The 19,990-nt window shown below is 42.4% G+C and overlaps 1 protein-coding gene across 1 annotated transcript in view; it reads left to right on the forward strand.

The window, feature by feature from the left end:
• Window positions 1–19,990, forward strand: part of GABRG1 (gamma-aminobutyric acid type A receptor subunit gamma1) — a 69,506-nt gene that overhangs the window by 22,980 nt on the left and 26,536 nt on the right. Inside the window, exon 4 of the mRNA XM_056855092.1 lies at window positions 1,936–2,003. Within this exon, the coding sequence (XP_056711070.1) occupies window positions 1,936–2,003 (68 nt within the window). The remainder of the gene's footprint in view (window positions 1–1,935; window positions 2,004–19,990) is intronic.

Raw genomic sequence — 19,990 nt, forward strand, 5'->3', positions numbered from 1 at the left:
TGACATTTTTTGACTTCAATGTGATTAGGTGGGGTTGAAGAAGCCAATGTCTTTCCCCTACATAACTTCACTAAGAATATATCAAGAGGAGAAAAATCAGTTTTGTATTTAACTATGATAAATCGTTGGCTGCACAACTGGTGGTGCATTTGATTAGTTTCTCATTTGTTATTTCTGGACTTGAATCAGTGTTTGTTTGCAGTAGGAATTCCTGTCCTGTGCTCCACTCCTCCTGTTTCTAAAGTATTTTTTTACTTTTACCCTATCTTTTCATCCATGCTTAATCCATGTTTCAATTTGGTCTATGTTGATAAATAACATGTTATGTAAAATAAAAGTAGCCAGGTTTGTTCTAGATTAGAGACACCACCAAAATTTAATCATACCGTCATTACAAACATTTCTTCTTACTAAATTAAAAAATGTTGGCAGGGATCTGGCCCTCTCCCTCTGGGATGGAGCTGTGGGTTTCCCAGTGGCAGTACATGGACCCCTCTTTTATTGCCCAATCTAAGTGGGTCTTCTTCTACTGTTCCAGGTACACCACACATGCCTGGGTATTTTTGAAAATGGGTGGCCCTGCATGTTTCACAGGCACACTTCAGTCCCACGGTATCCAAATTCCTTATGTTCCATTTATACAGTGATCCCCAGCATGTCACCCATAAGAATGAAGGGTCCTCCTGGATAAGACCAGTGGTCTAGTCCAGCATCCTGTCTTACACAGTGGCCAACCAGTTCCTCTGGAGGGCCAACAACAGGGTGTAGAGGCTGAGGCATTTCCTTGATGCTGCCTCCTGGCACTGGGATTCAGAGATTGACTGCCTTCAAACATGGAGGTTCCCATTAATCACCATGGCTAGTAACCACTGATAGACCTGTCCTCCATGAATCAATCTAATCCTCTTTTAAAGCTGTTTCTGCCTGTGGCCATCACTACATCCACTGGCAGCTCTAGTCCCCTGATCTTTTTGGTTGCTCTTTTCTGCACCTTCTCAAGCTCTGCAGTATCCTTTTTTAGGTGTGATGACCAGAACTGTACACAGTATTTCAAGTGTGGTCTCACCATACATTTGTACAAGGGAAGTACGATAGCAGCAGTTTTATCCTGTATTCCTCGTCTAATTATGGCCAGCGTAGAATTATCCGTTTTCACAGCAGCCACACACTGGGTTGATACCTTCATCAAGCAATCCATTACCACCCCAAGATCCCTTTCTTGGTCTGTTGCTGCCAGCACAGATTCCATCAGTGCATATGTGAAGTCCCTGAAAGTCCAATCCACAAACCTTTCTCTCTGTCTCTGCTTTTCCAGGTTGGCAACCCTAGCCTCAAGGCAACAAACCTGCTCCCTGAGAGCCAAGACAGCTAGTTGTGCATCGAGCACACACCCATGATTGCTGCCGAGTGGGTAGATAATCATAAATGTGGCACTCCCTGTAAAACACTGGATAGGCCCCACTCCCCTGCTGGCCTTTACCTTCATAACTGCTTATGGGCCCAGTGTTGCTTATGGATATGTTTCCTTGTTCCCACTTCCTTCTTCCCCAAACCAAGAGCCAATCTTGACTTTCCTCTGTCTGACTAGAACAGGAAGTGTTTCAGAACAGCACAGGAGATGTCACCTTGGGGGGGTCTGTAGGAACCATCCATCGGGGAAAGCAAAATGGTAGATGAGGTGTGAAGGGGCTACTCCTTATTGAAAATGGCCAGCTGTATTAGGGTCAGCACACTCAGCTGAGAGGTAAACAGAACCACACAGAATGGTTATGGCGACTTCATGGCAAGGCAACGTGTACTCATTGGAATATACAGAAAAGGGGGATTGATTGTGCCATTCAACTTTTATTGATTCACCAAACTTATATTAATAGGCAATGTAGGAATCACTGAACTATACACTGAAAATGATTATGGTTATTGTGTTTTGTTTAGTGACAACCACAATAATTGAAACAGATGTCTATGTTAACAGCATTGGTCCTGTTGATCCAATTAATATGGTAAGTTAGGATTCTAATACAACCTCAAGGTAAGATTTGTTTGGGTTTATGTATACTGACTTGGAGTGTGACATTGGCATCAAACAATAGCGTAACCTTACACTTAAAACAATAGCTTTACTTTGAATGAGGTAGCTGAATCGTCAAGTATTCTATTACAAAGTCGTCTGTTATCAAGAAAGATCTAACAAAAATAGAGGAGTAAAACATGAACTACAATTTTGAAAGAAACCTACATCATTCAAAGTGCTTTCAATTTTTTTATCCTCTTTACAATCTGGAGAGAACTGCTTGGCAGATCAAAACCCTACTCAAACTGAATGTGATCCAGAAAGTACATTTTAAATCTAATTAAGTAACTAAGGGTTGGATCCAGCTAGCTTTTCAACTCAATCTCTCCTAATCCCCCTCCTTACTATAGCCCCTGTCTCACATATATTTTGTCCACACAGGTTCCATCAGCTCTAGCACGGCCTTTCTGAGGGTCAAAGGGGACCCTCTCCTCCCTTTTTCACCAGCCAAAATGCTAGTTGAGTTCAGCCCTAAGATTCCTAAATAACTTTATGCTGTTTAAAATATAGAGTGGGGGCAAAGTACATAGGACCAATGGCTTAGTAAGGGAAAGGTTCTTGCCCTACAATTCAGGATCACCAGACAAGGTCCCACCTCTGTTTTTCTCAACTTTTGGTCATCTGTGTACCTGAGTTCTCCCTTATCTAATCAGTAATTCTTCTAAAGCTACAACAGCATGGCCAAGGAGCCATAGCTTATGAGGAGAGCACCCATGCTTTGCACAAGATTCCAGATTCAGTCCCTAACACCTCCACTTAAAAAGATTATCTGGCAGCAGAGCTCAAAAGGAGTCCTACTGAGAATTTTGAGAGCTGCTGTCATTCTCGCTAGAATATACAGGGCTCGGTGGACCAATTGGTACCCCTTGGTAATAGGATTTCCATACCAACCACAAGAGTGGAGCCAGGAGTTCTCCCAGAATTACAAATGGTCTTCGTGAATTCCTTTAAAGCTTGGGAGAAGTTGAGGGCTGGCGGACGGAAGGCAGACTTTCTCTGGGGATCCTTCTCCTTCGCGCATCGCTCAGCAGTTCATTTGTGCAGGAAAACTTCCTGGCCAATCATATTTCTAATTTCTCCAGTCTCTTGATCATGTGATTGCACAGACACTGTAGGAATGGGAACGGGGAATGCTGTGGGTAAGGAGGAATGCCCTTGATCCCATCGGATGTAGTTAGCTGCTTTTCTAGCCAGCCAGCCAGCATGGTGAATGAATGAATGAATGAATGAATGAATGAATGAATGAATGAATGAATGGTGTAGTAGTTAAGAGCAGTGGACTCTGATCTGGAGAACCGGGTTTGGTTCCCCACTCCTCCACATGAGTGGCGGAGGCTAATCTGGGGGACTGGATTTGTTTCCCCACTCCTACACATGAAGCCAGCTGGGGGACCTTGGGCTAGTCACACCCTATCAGTCCCACGTACCTCACAGGATGTCTGTTGTGGAGAGGGGAAGGGAAGGTAATTGTAAGCCGATTTGATTCTTCCTTAAGTGGTAGAGGAAGTCAGCATATAAAACCCTCCTCCTCCTCTTCTCCTTCTTCTTCTCCTCCACCCCCCCCCCCACAGAAGACCCCCATTAGTGGGCAGCGTCCATGTAAGTCTCCTCAGAAAGATCCGTTTGCACTGCAAGGAGAGTTAGCAATTTAAAAATCAATAAAATCGATACAGGTCAGAAAAGTATGGGATTGATTTGAGCAATGAGTTCAGCTTCTCTCTCTTGTCTTTCCCCTGCTCATCTATATGCGGGGAATGTTTTGTGAATATTCATTGAGTATGTTTTCACATCCTGACCTGCATAATTATTTATCAAAGTGGTTGTGTTAGTGTTCAGAGACTTATGTCAAGCAACACAGTTCACAGCTTACATTTTTTGAAACATTCCAAACAGATTATAATTTCCAGGTAAGAGTCTTGTTTATTTAAATATTTTGATAATTTTGCATAACACTTTTGACATAAGTGGAATACATAGTGCTGAAAGATTCATTGCTTCAAAAATTACCAGAAAAGCAAGACTTAATTAAATATTCATTGTGGGATTTTTGCCCATTCATGCTATTACCTTTCATACTTATCACCCCTGTAGCTTTAAATCTGCTTAGCACACTTTCTTTTACACTTTCTCTTCCTACCCAAATGCCCTTATATTGTTCTGCTTCCAACACTACTTAATATATTTCCCCACTCTGCACTGTATTTTAAAAACATTGGTTATGTGGTTTGTGGTTGTGTAGTGCTTAAGAGCAGTGGTGTAGGGGTTAAGATCGGTGGTATGGAGCGGTGGACTCTGATCTGTAGAACCAGGTTTGATTCCCCACTCCTCCACATGAGCTGCAGACACTAATCTGGTAAACCAGGTTGTTTTCCCCACTCCTCCACATAAAGCCAGCTGGATGACCTTGGGCTAGTCACACTCTCTCAGCCACACCTACCTCACAGGGTGTCTGTTGTGGAGAGGGGAAGGGAAGGTGATTATAAGCTGGTTTGATTCTTCCTTAAGTGGTAGAGAAAGTTGGCATATAAAAAACCAACTCCTCTTCTCTTCTTTTCCTTCTTGTTGGTGCCACACTGGCCTTATTTGTAGATCTTCACATTAGGGTTGCCAGGTCCCTCTTCACTACCAGCGGGAGGTTTTTGGAATGGAGCGTGAGGAAGGTGGGGTTTGGGGAGGGGAGGGACTTCCATGCCATAGAGTCCAATTGCAAAAGCAGCCATTTTCTTCAGGTGAACTGATCTCTGTCAGCAGGATATCACTTGTGATAGCAGGAGATCTCCAGCTAGTACCTGGAGGTTGGCAACCCTACTTCACACACAAGAACTTCTCATTCCTTCAAAAGGAATGGGCAGGGCAGAAACTCTCCCTTGCTGGACAAAGTGACCAGACCTGAGACGAGAGCTGTCATCTCAAAATGTTTTGAGGTGAATTTGGAGGCTTGGGCAAAAACAGTTTCAAGATGAGAGTTTGATTGATATTTGCCAAACGTCTTGTGGGTGCCCCTTCTGTCTTGTATTCCAGTTTCTATTCAGCAGCCTGTTCAGAGGGACTGGCATCCTCTCTCTTTTTCTTTTGCACTCCAGGTGCCTGGATCGCAGCAGGGGTCTGTTGTCATTGAATTCAACAGCTTTATCTCAGATGCTTTTCAAAGTCTTTGATGTTACAAGCAGTGTAGCAGCAGGTGAAAAAAATGAAATACCTGGAATTCTGCAGATGTTCTTTTTATGTTAGATTTTTATTTTATGCACGGGGCTTCAAGTATTGCTAGCAGTATCTGATAAACTTATTTTAGAGGCATTCTGCTTACTTATACCCTGCTTTGCTCCGCAGTGAGGCCTGAAGCAGATAACAAAATTCTCCCCTCCTGCATTTTATCCTCATAATAACCCTGTGAGGTAGATTAGACTGAGAGAGTGACTGGACCAAGGTCTCCCAGTGAGCTTCCATGACAGAATTCAAACATGGATCTCCCAGAGTCTGACACTAGCCAGTGTGGTGTTGTGGTTAAGAGTGGTGGTTTGGAGTGGTGAACTCTAATCTGGAGAACTGGGTTTGTTTCCCCACTCCTCCACATGAAGCCAGCTGGGTGACCTTGGGCTAGTCACAATTCTCTCCGAACTCTCTCAGCCTCACAGGATGTCTGTTGTGGGGAGGGGAAGGGAAGGTGATTGTAAGCCGGTTTGATTTTTCCTTAAGTGGTAGAGAAAGTCAGCATATAAAAACCAACTCTTCTTCTTCTCCTTCTCCTTCCACACTAGCATCATTGCTACTGTAAAATGTGTGTGCATTTCTTCTTCATGCACCCAAAGTTCCCCCTATGTTCTCCTTTTACACATCACCTAATTAAGGCATAATTATTGGGGATATTTATGACATCTTCCTATGACAAATGTCTATCTATATTTTGGGATTCTGTATTACTGGAAATACTGAACTCATAATGCCAGTATCTGAAGTTCTTTTGCAATTGTTTTAATTTTTAACTTTTATAAAGCTTGTATGTTAACATTATAGGAAAACTGGGGTGGGGAGGGGGGAGTAAAACCAGCACATTTCCAAGCAACAAAAGGAAGAATATACAGATATGCTCTCCACGAGAAGAAGGTCTACTTACTTTATCTGCTCCATGCGGGCTAAAGCTTGCATCCAAATGACATCAATATTTGCAAATTCTTGGATTTTTTGCTAAAGCTGATAATTTTGAACATAAATAAAAGTCTTGGATTTTCTCCAGAAAAGCTTTATGCATCAGAATTATTTTTTTGTTTCCGAAGTTTGGCGAACACTAATCCAGTGACCAATATAACTTCCAAAGAACATATACTACACTTCTTTGGAATAGGAGCTATGTAATTCAGCATAAACAGTTCAAGCATGTCTATAATACTATGCTTTATACCTTATGTTAACATCATTGAAACAATTTTTGAATACTTTATAGCTCTGAAACATCCCCACCTTATATGGGTTGTTTTGTATTGAATGCATGCAATGAAAGTGGTACAAATCTCAGAGGAATAACAAATTTTGTACAGGCAGAAATGTGATCCATTTCCCATAATTTCCTTTTCTTGCCTAACACATCAGAACTGATCCCAAGGCATAGGGTAACCACAAAATAATAGTAGAATAGTACTAAAAGAATCTGCTCAATCATATTATGTAAGAATACTCCACAATAAAGTTTGTCGCCATCCTGAACAATGCGCTAGGCTCCTTTGTAATGACCAATAGGCAGGATCAGTGTCTCTTGAGTAATGGCGAATTATTCTTAAAGCCTCAGGCATGGAGACATGTGCAGAACGTTTAATGAGTTTAATGAGTTAATCATAGTTCCATTCGTACTTCTGTTGCACAAGAAGAAGCGCTTGCCACACTGGTATTGTTTGCGCAAGCGTTGATGCTCTGTCACTGGACATTTCAGGAATGAATTCATGAAGAAATGACCATTAGCCTGTGTTCTATTCCATCTCCAGTATCTGCAAAAAAAAAAAAAAAAACCCTCACCATTGGGACCAGGCCAAAATTGCTACTGTAACATTTGTACATAACGTTTATACATACAGGTGGCCCTGGGCTCTCTTCCCTATTCCCACTTTGAATTGCCTCACTGGTACCCTGTGTGCTATTGTCAACTCATGCAGCATACCATAAATGCAGGTATCAATGACTGTTGCTAAGCAGCATGAGAATCAGTTGTCATCAGTGGGACCACTGCTGGCCTTGCAAGTTGTCACCCTTAAGGTTGGTTCAAGGGCAGAGCTTCCACTTGCAGATTTGGTTCTGTGAACATAACAATCTCTCAGAACACAAGCTCCGCTCAGACTCTTGCATAGTTTCAAAAATAAAGTTCCTCTTGTGCCATGGCAGAAGCACAAGGGGATTGCTGTGAGTTGGGCTGTGGCTCAATGGAAGGACCTCTGCTTAGCATGCAGAGGGTCCCAGGTTCAATCCCTAGCATCTCCAGTTCGAAGGACCAGGCAGTAGGTGATGTGAAAGACCACCTCCCAAGACCCTGGAGAGCTACTGACCTTGATGAACCAAGGGTCTGTTTCAGTATAAGGCAGCTTCGTGTGTGTGTGTGTGTGTGTGTACAAGTGGAATAATACCGCAGGATCCAAGTTTCGGTTTCCCTGAGCTGATCCTTTGTATATCACATGACAAATAAATCCAGGTGGCAATGAAGCTAACCATTAGAGTAACATACATACTCTGGTTGGTCACACTGGCTCCCTAATTGATCTCCACCATTGGGGCATGTCCATCAATTGCTTACAAGATCTTTAGACTTAGGAGAAAACATTTTGTTTTAAAAAAATCTTGTTAAGCAAAGTTCAAATGAACTCCATTAATAAATTTGACCGGAATGTAGAATGTCCTTATTCAGTAGGTGGCTGTGGTACAACTGAAGGTCACTGTAATTTATGTCTAATGAGGCCTGTGTATGATAATCACAACATGAGGTACTTGTAGATCTCAGTTACTTATCACTTCCTAAATTAGACATCTCTTTTATAGCATTAACCCTAAATTGAACCTAGCATAAAATCATATTACATCACTGGTAGGTATCACAAATTGTTTGTAACAGCTAACAAACAGTGAGCTTTAGGATTTTGTGGGGGCCTTGTGGGAAGTTTCCTGTGGTGGTAAGCACTCTTAACCTAGAAGAAGCAGATCATGCAAGCAGAGAATTTGCTCAACTTGCTTCTGGCTAACCTGTGTTCAGTTCTATATGGGACTGCCTATGCCATTAAGGTATTAGGTTTCTGGCTAGTATTAAGGCCTTGACAAATGCCTGACTTCCCTACCCTTTGGGACCACTCCCACATAGATTGGAACAATTAATGATTTCCATAAACCCAGTGGTACAATGGGCATCACAGGTACAAGTTTCTGCCATGGGGATAGGGAATTTGCTCAGCTGACCCAGGTCTCAGGCTGCTAGATCCCAAGAAGGTGTTTCCACATCTCCAGCAAGATCAGGCTAGCCTGGGCTATTCAGGTCAGGGCATGAAAAGTATAGCGTGGATCAATTCTAGCTTGTGATGTTTGCTTATTTTTACTAGTACAATGGCCATGTGTGTTGTGTTAAGTGCTGTCAAGTCACTTCCGACTCATGGCGACCCTATAAATCAATGTTCTCCTAAACGTCCTATCTTTAACCACCTTGCTCAGGTCTTGCAAATTGAGGGCCGTGGCTTCCTCTGTAGAGTCAATCCATTTCTTGTTGGGTCTTCCTCTTTTCCTGCTGCCTTCAACTTTTCCTAACATTATTGTCTTTTCCGGTGACTCTTGTCTTCTCATAATGTGACCAAAGTACGACAGCCTCAGTTTAGTCATTTTACCTTCTAGGGTCAGTTCAGGCTTGATTTGTTTTTGTCCATCCACGGTATCCATAACACTCTCCTCCAACACCACATTTCAAATGAATCTACTTTATTCCTATCAACTTTCTTCATTGTCCAGCTTTCACACCCATACATAGTAATAGGAAGTACGATGGCATGAATTAACTTGATCTTGGTTGCCAGAGACACATCCTTACACTTAAGAATCTTTTCTAGCTCCTTCATGGCTATTATGGGGGTTGCAGTTTCCTTGGCCTCTTTGCATAGATCCACATTCTGCTGCTCTGCAGGCTGACTGTCCATGAGGACTGGCCCATCCACCATCAATGGGGGAGAGTAGGTTTTTACCTTCATCACAAGGCTCCAGGTTCAGCACTAGGGCTGTTGATTCGGTAAAAACCGAACCGGAAAAATACCAAATAAATGCAAATTCAGTAAATTTTTGGTTCAGGTTTACCGATTGAATGGAGGAGGATGGGGGTGACCCCCTCCAGACCCCATAACTCCAGGCCCCCTGACCCAATCTTTACCAAACTTTGGTGTTCTTGCAAAGAGAGTCCCTTCTAGCTACCCTGAAAATTTGGGACCTCTACCTGCAAAAACGCCCCACAGGAGCCACAAAAAAGCCGCAAAATGCATTTAATGTGTTTAAATAGCCAAATTATTAGGGAATCCCGAATTTAAAGCCGAATTCCCACCTATACCGGTATAGGGGAATTTGGCATTCGGGTTTTTCCCGAATAAAAAAGGGCCATTTAAACCCAAAACCAAATTAAACCAAAAGATTTTTTGTTTTCAACAGCCCTATTCAGCACAGATTTGTCTTTTTGGCTGTCCGCAGTATCCCTAAAACTCTCCTCCGACACCACATTTCTAACGAATCACCTTTCTTCCTGTCAGATTTCTTCACTGTCCAACTTTCACACCCATGCATATAATACATCTAAATAATTTAAGGTGGATGCGATCAGAGCATGAGTAACTGTCACCCGATCTTACTTTTTTCCCAAGGAAATGCTGTGGCTAAAGTGCTCCAACTCAAGTTTGTTAAATGCTCAACAGATCATGTGGTATGTCAGCATTATAATGCTGGCAGCTTTGCTTTCATTCCCTTTCCTAGCAATCCCCAGCATGAACTTTCTCTTTTTAACCACCAGTGCACATTCACTTGACATTTTCGTTGAGCTATTCATCACAATTCCACTTAGCTTTATGAACTATGTAAAATCATAACCCAAGCTGGGTAATTATGGGTCTCAGTGACCTCACTATTTCAGTCACCATCTTCTTTGTGAGGCAGGAGCTCCAATGCCCCTGAATTTACCAGCAGACTGGGGGAGGAGCACGAGCAGGTGGGCCGACTCGGTACCATTTTCTGCCCTTGATTGTGGGGTGCAGAGCAGGCCAAGAGGGTGCATATTGTCCCAATATGTATCAACCGATACCTAGCGATCTCGACAGCCAAATTTCAGTATAATGAACTGAATAATGAATTGAATCCAGCCAGCTTTTTTTTTGCCCATTTGCAGCCAGTTCCATTCTTTATTACAGTCCTCATGCCCTGTATCACACAGATGTTGCCCATGAAGGTCCCATGATCTCCAGCAAAGCCTTTTGTGTGGTCAAAGAAGAAGAGTTGGTTTTTATATGCCAATTTTCTCTACCATTTAAGGAAGAATCAAACCAGCTTACAATCACCTTCCCCTTCCCCTCCCCACAACAGACACCCTGTGAGGTAGGTGGAGCTGAGAGAGCTCTAAGAGAGCTGTGACTAGCCCAAGGTCACCCAGCTGGCTTCATGTGGAGGAATGGGGAAACCAACCCGGTTCACCCGATTAGCATCCACCTCTCATGTGGAGGAGTGGAGAATCAAACCCGGTTCTCCAGATTATAGTCCACCTCTCCAACACACCGCTCTAAACCACTATATCATGCTGGCTCTGTTCACCAGTGGGAAAACTGGTTGAATCTGACTCAGTTATATGGGGCTCCTTTTGCAATTCTTTTGCCCATTTATGTGAAGCATAGGTCGTCATGTTTATCTATGGGCTCACTGCCTGCTTCATACATAGTATTGGGAATATTATTCCCCATTAGCCACACAAAAATCACTGTTAATTCTTTTACAAAGAAGTATTTATCCCTTTGATTATATATCTTTGAACTGAAGACACAAAAATAACGTTACCCTACCCAGCCAATTCTATCTATAGTTACATGGATTCCTCGGGTCCCTATTAATACCTTTTTAGCTTTATTCTGTCACCAAACATAATCATTACTTTCAGTTTAAAATGCTTTATCCAGTAATAAACATTGCAGCCCTTCCTGCTTTGCATGCAATTTCTGGGCTCCCACCAACTGTCTTCCACTAGGAAACTTGATGGAGAAAGTTTTCTGTTTGGGCCAGAAAGAGGTGGGTTGATTTTGTACAGTTAGCGCTCTTTACCATTCTCCATGCATTGAGGTTCCCATGAACCCCAGAATTGGGTTGCATGGGTCTTAGGGGGCTAATGGGGCAGGGAAAGAGCCACCTTTGTGAATGGCTTCTGCTTGCTGCCCACAGGATCCAATCCATTGTCTTCATGTTCTTGGCAGTAGGCTTCTCAAATTCTTTATCTTTTGATTGCCTCATTGTTGACTTAACAGTGCTTTCAGAGCTTGTGTTCCTTTTAACGTTTTTCTCATCTGACCAAGGCCTCCATTTTTTAAAAGAAATCTTTTGTGCTTTTTGTAGTCGCTTGACTCTGCTTGTTAACCGCAACAGCATCGTCTTGTTCGTACTTTTCCTGGCCTGTAATAAGCATTCTGCCTGAGCTTCTATTATCTTGGCTTTAAGCATCAAGCATCTTGGGATGGGGGGTGAACTTCTCAGCTATCACTTTGAATTAGTTTTTTTTACCAATTCCTTCATTTTTGATAAAGTTCCTCATTAAAAGTGACCTCGTTGGACTTCTTAGGGCACTTTTCAGTTACATACAATTGAGAAGAGAATGAAAGAGTTGCTTAGCTATTCTACTTACTATGGTGGGAATACATCCACATAGGAAGCTTATCATCTGTGGTATCTACTTTTGTGGTGAAGACAATTTTATAAGGCTTTCCCTGGAGTTCTCGTTGAGTGTCGATCTGCGTTTGACTTCTTTTTTCTATGTCAGTGGGCACTATAGATGAAGTGTTTCCACATTGACGGGATGGAAAGGTAAAGGTCCCCTGTGCAAGCACCGGGTCATTCCTGACCCATGGGGTGACGTCACAACCCGACGTTTCCAAGGCAGACTTTGTTTGTGGGGTGGTTTGCCAGTGCCTTCCCCAGTCATCTTCCCTTTACCCCCAGCAAGCCGGGTCCTCATTTTACCGACCTCGGAAGGATGGAAGGCTGAGTCAACCTTGAGCCGGCTACCTGAAACCAACTTCCGTCGGGATCGAACTCAGGTCGTGAGCAGAGCTTTCGACTGCAGTACTGCAGCTTAACACTCTGCGCCACGGGGCTCCACGGGATGACCATGAGGTAAATCTTCACCTATATTTTCCCATTTATCTATATATCTAATTCTGAAACCATCCAGCTTCAGATAAACCGCTCAGGCTCTGTTCAGTTACACAGAGACAAAGCTATCAAATTAAAGCACAGTCAATGCAAATTTGCTCTGACCTCAAAAATGATTTTCAAATCTACCCACTGAAAATCAAACAACGTTAATGGGAAAAAATCTCGAGGAAAACATTGGCTTTTGACTGAATAGTTCTAACTTTAGTTGGCCTTTCTTAGCCATTGATTCTGCTGCCTAGGTGCTGGGGAATGATTCATGAATGATTCATATATTGCTCAGAAGTTTTTGTTTTGTTTAAATCAGTGTACCAGTCGAGAGAAAATCTGTTTATTATTTATTGTTGTTACAGCCAATGGCCAGCATAAAATTACAAAACAATGCAGGTACATATATGCCGTTAAGTGAAGAGAATAAAATAAAATATCCTAAAATAGACAAGTTAAAATACATTTATCAACATATTGGAAAAAAGAAGAAGAAGAAGAAGAAGAAGAAGAAGAAGAAAAACCTTAGTTCATCCATCGCTCATCATCCACTGCATCACAAATAATATAACCCCTTCTGTTTTGAGCATTCCTTTTAAGCTTTCCAACAAAATTTGGCTACATCATAGGATAAAGCAGGATTTTTATCCTCGAGCAGAAATTGAATAATTAAACTCTCTTTGGTTATGGATTGATGTATAGGGCCAAATCGTTGTAACCAGGGTTCAATTGTGGATCTTCTAAATTCCAAATAAAATTCACAATGTAATAAAATGTGTGACAGGGACTCTTCTGCTCCCGCTGTACATAAGCATTTTCTCAGCTCTCTGGGTTGATTTAAAAATCTACCCAGGAGAACAGCCGAGGGGAGAGCATCAAGTCGTGCTCGAGAGAACGCCCATCAGTTGAGAGAAAAAGCATTATCAGTTGTCTATTGATCGCCTGAGAATGGTACTTGGATAGTAAGTGTGTAGAGAGTGAAACATAGAAACATAGAGGGGGAAGGGACCTCAAGGATCATCTAGTCCAATCCCCTGCATAATGCAGAAAATTTGCAAGGGGGAGGGAATGTAAGACGCAGGGTCTGTAAGACAGAGCTATTCCCCCAGGCTTATGGTTAAGGCCCGCAACGGTTCTCCCTATATATACTGGCCTCTCTAGTCCTTCTCTCCTTCCCCGTTTTGAGCCCTTTCCCCCCCATCTAATATGGTTTGGGCTATTTTAAATGTATTAGATTTTAAGGTTTTATTGATTTTATTATTATTCTGAACTTGTAAACCGCCCTGAGCCTGGCTTTTGGGTCAGGGAGGATGGGTCAAAAGTATAATAAAATAAATAAATAAATAAATAAATAAATTTATGCGGCCCTAAATATGGGTGTGGACATAATGCCATTCTTTTTTTTAAAATGCACATTTTCCTGAGTCTTCTCTTATTTTATAAATACGTACCTCCTCACTACATTTGAGGTGACTGTTATTAATAAACCAATAAAATAATATTGTTCATATATGTTTTTGGTGGTTCAAACACACTGCAGGGCCTGATCAAGTAATACTGGATACATTATCCACATGTGGAGAATTCTCACTGAGCTGAATAAATGTGCCTTCTAATGTTCTCCCTCTCCCTGCCTATTCCCATGTGCAGGTAGCTGAGGAACATATCTCAATTCAGCCTTCTCTTCCTGTGGCAGTCCCTTATGTTCCAGAGCATGAGTAACCTGCATGGCTCATAGGCATGGAGAGCTGGGAGGGACTGTGGCTCAGTGGCAGAGCATCTGCCTTGACGCTGAGAAGGTCCCAGGTTTGACCCCCAGCATCTCCAGTTAAAAGGATCACATAAAAGTTGATGTGGAAGACCACTGCCTGGGAGAGCCACGGCCAGTTGGGGTAGGCAGTATTGATGTTGATAGACTAATGGTCTGACTCAGTATAAGGCAGCTTTGTGAGTTCATGTGGTGGGCTGGAGGAAGATATGGAAGATACTCATGGACCTGTTGTTCCCTGAAATGGGCCTTCGCGCTGTGGATTGGATCCAGTCATTCCCTTCTGTTGCGCATGGAGTCTTCCTCTGATGGAATACAAGAGTTATTGGATCGAGCCCTCTGTATGTGGTTGTTTATGAGGAAAAGGAATGAATAAGAGAAACTAGGTTCAACTGAACCCTGTGGGAATTTGAGTAAGGAAGCTGTACTTGCCGTCACACTAGACTGTACCCATAGTACCTTTGGTCTGATGTCACTACTAAAATAAGAGTTGCTTTGTATTCGTATAGTATCAGAATATTATATCGTTTATCAAAGTCATCGTAAAAGGCTGCTGCTGTGTTTATTTATTCTGGACAACATACTAATTTATTTAGCTGAATAAATCTCCTTTGTCATTAATTAATAGAAACTCAATTACTGAACAGTGGAGTCTCCCCCTCACCCAAGATGAAGCGACCAATTTGTAAAGTTTAATGGCCCATTAAGGAATAAAGAAAACTGTAGACACACACACAAACACAAATCTTGGTCAACTGGAGAATTTTCCCCTTGTGACAAGCAATGCGATCTTTTTAATGTTGTTTGGAAAAGAACAGAATAAACAGGGCCGTCTGATTGTCTCCTTATAGCTTGAGCAATAGAAGAAAAAACAATGGTCAGGGAACAGATCTAAAGAGAAAATCTTCAGTGTTTTTTTCCCTTAAGTATATAAATGAATCACTACCTGCTCTTACCATTATGTACAGCTGCAGTAGAACATAGACCATTTACCCTGATGTATCTCCAGCAACCAAGCCATCCTGCTCCGATCTTTGTCAATTGCAATCCCATTATGATTGATTCCTGCCACAGAATGTGCACACATAACCATTTACAAAGTGGTCATTTACTGTGGTGTGCCGTCATGATGTCCATTTATTTTAAATAAATATTAGTAACTGGCAGACTGTGAGGTGTATGTAAGCCAGCAGTTGGTAAATGGCCAACTGTATTTACCCTGGTGATAACTGCACAGTAATGAAATAGTTGTTATTTTCTGCTGGTACTGTTTTTTCTTGTTGAGCTCCCCCGCAGCAGAAATTAAATACCTGTTGTCTGAGCTGTACTTAACCAGAAGTACCATTTTTGTCACCCAAATATAATCCTTCCATGTGTATCTTGGTGCCCCATCCAGCAAATGGTAGGTGGAGTTGAGGTTCTTCCTCTTCCTTTCCTCCACTCTTGCTCAGGTGTAGGGCGTGAGCTGATCCCGCTGTTACGTGGTTGTGTGCCAAACCACTGGGAACTGAAAAGGAAGCCTGTGATCCAATCCAAATCATTTCTTCTGCCTTCATACATGAGAAATCGCCCATCATCCTTATTCTTTAGGATATTAGTTAGGTATATCCGCCTGTATGACCTAGCCACCCATTTCAGTATCAAGAGCTTTGCAAAATGCCATTGTGTGGATGCAGTGATGGTAAATTTGCAAGTGTTTATAGTATTGATCCAACCTGTTGCATCAGAGAGATGTTCATGGTGGCGCTTAAAGGCAGAAAAGAGTGCGTGCTCTTGACATTAGCTCGCATCCCATCACAATAACAGGTGCTTGTTGTGCAGGCTCATAAAGGAAATGTTCAGTTTGTTTGGATAGTCTGAATAGCCTTCATCTTTGTGACTAAAGTTCTTTTTAAAAAAAACCTTTCATGCTATAAGTAGGGTGGGATGTGGGGCGGGTGTCATGCTATTATACTTTTAACCCACTTATTATTATTATTATTATTATTATTATTATTATTATTATTATTATTATTATTATTATTATTATTATTATGCTTTAAATCCAGAGGGCATATATAGCTGCTCCAAATTATTCTCAGAACAACCCTATGGCGAGGTGGAGGTGGGGGGCTCAAGGTGACTCAATGAGCTTCATGGGTGAGGATTTGAACCCAGGTCTCCTTAATCTTAGCTTGACCCTCTAACCACTGTACCATACTAGCCTTTTCTCTTTGGTGTGCAGATGGGGGTTAAAAACCATCTTCTAATATTGCTCCATAGCTTTAAGTACATCACAGTAGTGGTTAAGAGCGGTGGTTTGGAGCGGTGGACTGTGCTGTGGAGAACCGGGTTTGATTCCCCACTCCTCCACATGAGTGGCGGAGGCTAATCTGGAGAACCGGGTTGGTTTCCCCACTCCTCCACATGAAGCCAGTTGAGTGACCTTGGGCTAGTCATAGCTGTCTTAGAGTTCTCTCAGCCCCACCTACCTCACAGGGTGTCTGTTGTGGGGAGGGGAAGGTGATTGTAAGCTGGTTTGATTCTTCCTTAAGTGGTAGAGAAAGTCGGCATATAAAAACCAACTCTTCCTTTTCATTTTTCACAGTGTTCATGCTGGGGATTAATGCAACTTCTCTCATAGTGCAGCGGTCTGAAAAACACTAGTCAACCCTGCAGTCTCTCTTGGGTGAGCAGCCTTTCTTCATGCTGTGCACTCACACAAGGCTGCCTTTTTAATGAAGTTAACAAACTTATCTCTACGTCGCAGATCACTGTCTGCAATTTAATTGAATGCATCAGACATGACTACCCCTAGCTCATAGCTATCGGCATAACACTTGGGATCTTTGTCTAATGTTGTTATCCATCTAGGTATCCATCCTCATTCCCAATATTCTAGCGCAACTGGGAAATGGTCTCTAGATGGGACTAAAATCCTACTGGGGCGGGGGGTGGGGTCACTGGGCATGGAGTGGTTTTTCCTCCCAATGTAACAGGATCCCCAAATGTGCCCCTTTAGTGTTTTTTCCCCATGTCAGTGGATGCTTACCTTTTACTCAATCAATCAATCAGTCAATCAACCTTTATTGACATATACCCAGAAACATAGCATTAACAGTGCACAAAATTCTCTGTCCATTCATTTGCAGTTAAAATACAGTTTAAACTTTGGTCCTAGTTTTGACAACTTCCCTCAGAAATTCCACCACCTTTGAAGTGGCTTCAGGAATAGAATCATTCAATAAAAATCGGCATACAGAGGATTCTTGGCTAGATTTCATTTTATCAATCAAGGGAAGAATTATTTCTTACGGGGACCATTTACTCTGAGGGAGAAAAGTAGCACGACATGCATGGGTGTACCATTGCAACGAGGGCAAAAGCTGTCCTGGCATTTTGTGGACTGGTGCTGAAAGAGATTGCGTGTCTCTCTGAGAGACACTTGCTCTTCCAATACAATCCTTCCCATCATAATGGCATTTTGCTAGTCATTATTACTCAGATGTGTGGCATTTTTAGATAATATATTTCCCCACATAGTGCAATTGGGGTTAAACTCAGTCCTCACCCCTCCTTTTATTACCATGGATTCTCCCAGTCGCTATAATATGCCTGGGATAAGCTCAGCATTGTGCTTGTCAATCAGCTGGCAGATGCCTATTTTTTTCTCCGTCCCATTCAAGCTCCTTTGAATTTTAAAGTGCTTCTTATCGTTATTTAAATTATTGTTCAATCTAATGCAAACCACGGCTCTGGTAAGGGCGGGATTGAGGGGGGACAGCTGCCCCGGGCGGTGGTCAGAGACAGGGTGGAGTGTAGGGGTAATGTGTGTTTAAAAGAAAACCTCTCTATGATTACTCCAGGGGGTTTACTTCCCACTGTGTGTGGCTTACTCTCTCAGGGATAAAAGCACAGAGGGGCTACAGATAGCACTGCCCACTCGCTTGCTCGTGTCTGCGTTAGGAAAGCTCACAATCCTATTCGAAAGACAATTGGCAGTTGTCCCCACTCATGCCACCATCATGTAAAGCTGTAATTATTAACAATTCATAGAGGTCAACACCATTTATTCTATTGTTTACAAGAGTTGTTGATTATATATGTATATATAAAGAAAAATGTATATAATACATGAGGGTGTCGTTTTGTACTTTTTGCCCCCCCCTTAAAAAATTTTTAGATCCAGCACTGGTTCTAGTGCACCAGGGCGGGGTTTCTGAAGAAGAACCTCCTGAAGAATCCTGCCCTGGTGTTTCATTTGGGGACAAAAAGGGTTGCAATAAACCAGTCAGCATCAAAGGCCATTCTGGCATAATGCCGAATTGGGGAGTGTCTTGGAGCTGGCTTCTTACTGCATCCCCCCAACCCTGGCCATTCCTGGCATGCAATAACCCACATGATCCTAATGCTTTGATGACCTTAGCATACAATTAAACACAGGGAGACAGTAGCTGGAATGGAAATGGCCACAACTTTATTGGTTACAGCATCAGGCATTGGCGTTGCATAGGGGCTGGGTTTAAGGCATCGGCCCAACCTGCCTGCCGGCTGATGCATCCTACTCCCAGCCCAACTGCTGGGAGTAGCCTGAGGTGACAGTATGTAGGACCTGCTTGGACTGCAGCCTGCTGTGTGGGTCCCCTGCCACTTGGCGGGAGGCCAACACCCGGACAGCCCCTGCCTGGGCATGTCCAATCCTGACAGCCCCCGACTGGGCATATCCCATCTTGACAGCCCTATCCCTTTCAAAGATGGGTCTTAAACGTTTATTAGCTTCTTTTATCCTACTCTGTAAACGGAATTCTCTATCTATTAATTTTGATAAGACCAAGATCCTGATCTTTTCTAAGACTTGGAAGCAATCAGTTTGGAAAATTGAGGGAAGAGAAATCGAACAAGTGAAAACATTTAAATATTTGGTGGTCTCTTTTCATTATAATTTAAAATGGATTGCACACCGTAATCAGTCCCTAACCTTGGCAAAAAATAAGATGGCCGCAATAACTCGTTTTTACTATAAGAAGGGTAACCATTTTGTTCCGGCCGCCTTACAGATTTTCCAAGCCACTGTGATCCCGCAACTTTTGTATGGAATCCCAGTTTGGATCCAGGGTTTTAATAAAGAAGTGGAGCGTCTCAGGGCAGTTTTTTTGAGACGCATCCTTGGCGTCACAAACTCTGTTTGTTATTTCTCTCTGTGCGCTGAGCTGGGACTGCACACGATAGAATCTGGTGCTTGGATCACTACAATCAAATACTGGTTACGCTCTCATTTTCGATCCCCCCCAAGTAGTTTATTGGCAGCTTTACATACTGACTCAACTGTTTCTAGATGGTCTCGGCTTATCTTAAATAGGATCAGATCACTCAGGATTGATCTTGATTCCTTGTCCAATTCCAGTGAATTATATATTTTTAGGACAATCCAAAAAAGGATATGGGACAGTGATTCCCAAATAATTAAAGCCGGTGCTGAAGGTATCTGCTCCCCTCGTTTTTTAGGCCTTTCTTTTCAAACAAATTCTATGGCCCAGTATTTTTTTAACTTAACTATACCCTCTCACCGTAGAGCATTTTTGTTGGCCAGATTTAATATATTCCCTTCAGCTGCTGTTAGTGGTAGATACAAGGGAATACCATGTGAAGCAAGATGTTGTAGGTGTCAATGCAAAGAACCTGACACAATACAACACATTCTCTTGTACTGTCCACTTTTCACACAGCTTCGATGCAGCTTAATTAGCTCCCTTGCTCAATTTACTATTGCAATGACTACT

The sequence above is a fragment of the Euleptes europaea genome, chromosome 9, assembly GCF_029931775.1.
Source record: "Euleptes europaea isolate rEulEur1 chromosome 9, rEulEur1.hap1, whole genome shotgun sequence".
In the NCBI taxonomy this organism is placed as follows: domain Eukaryota; kingdom Metazoa; phylum Chordata; class Lepidosauria; order Squamata; family Sphaerodactylidae; genus Euleptes; species Euleptes europaea.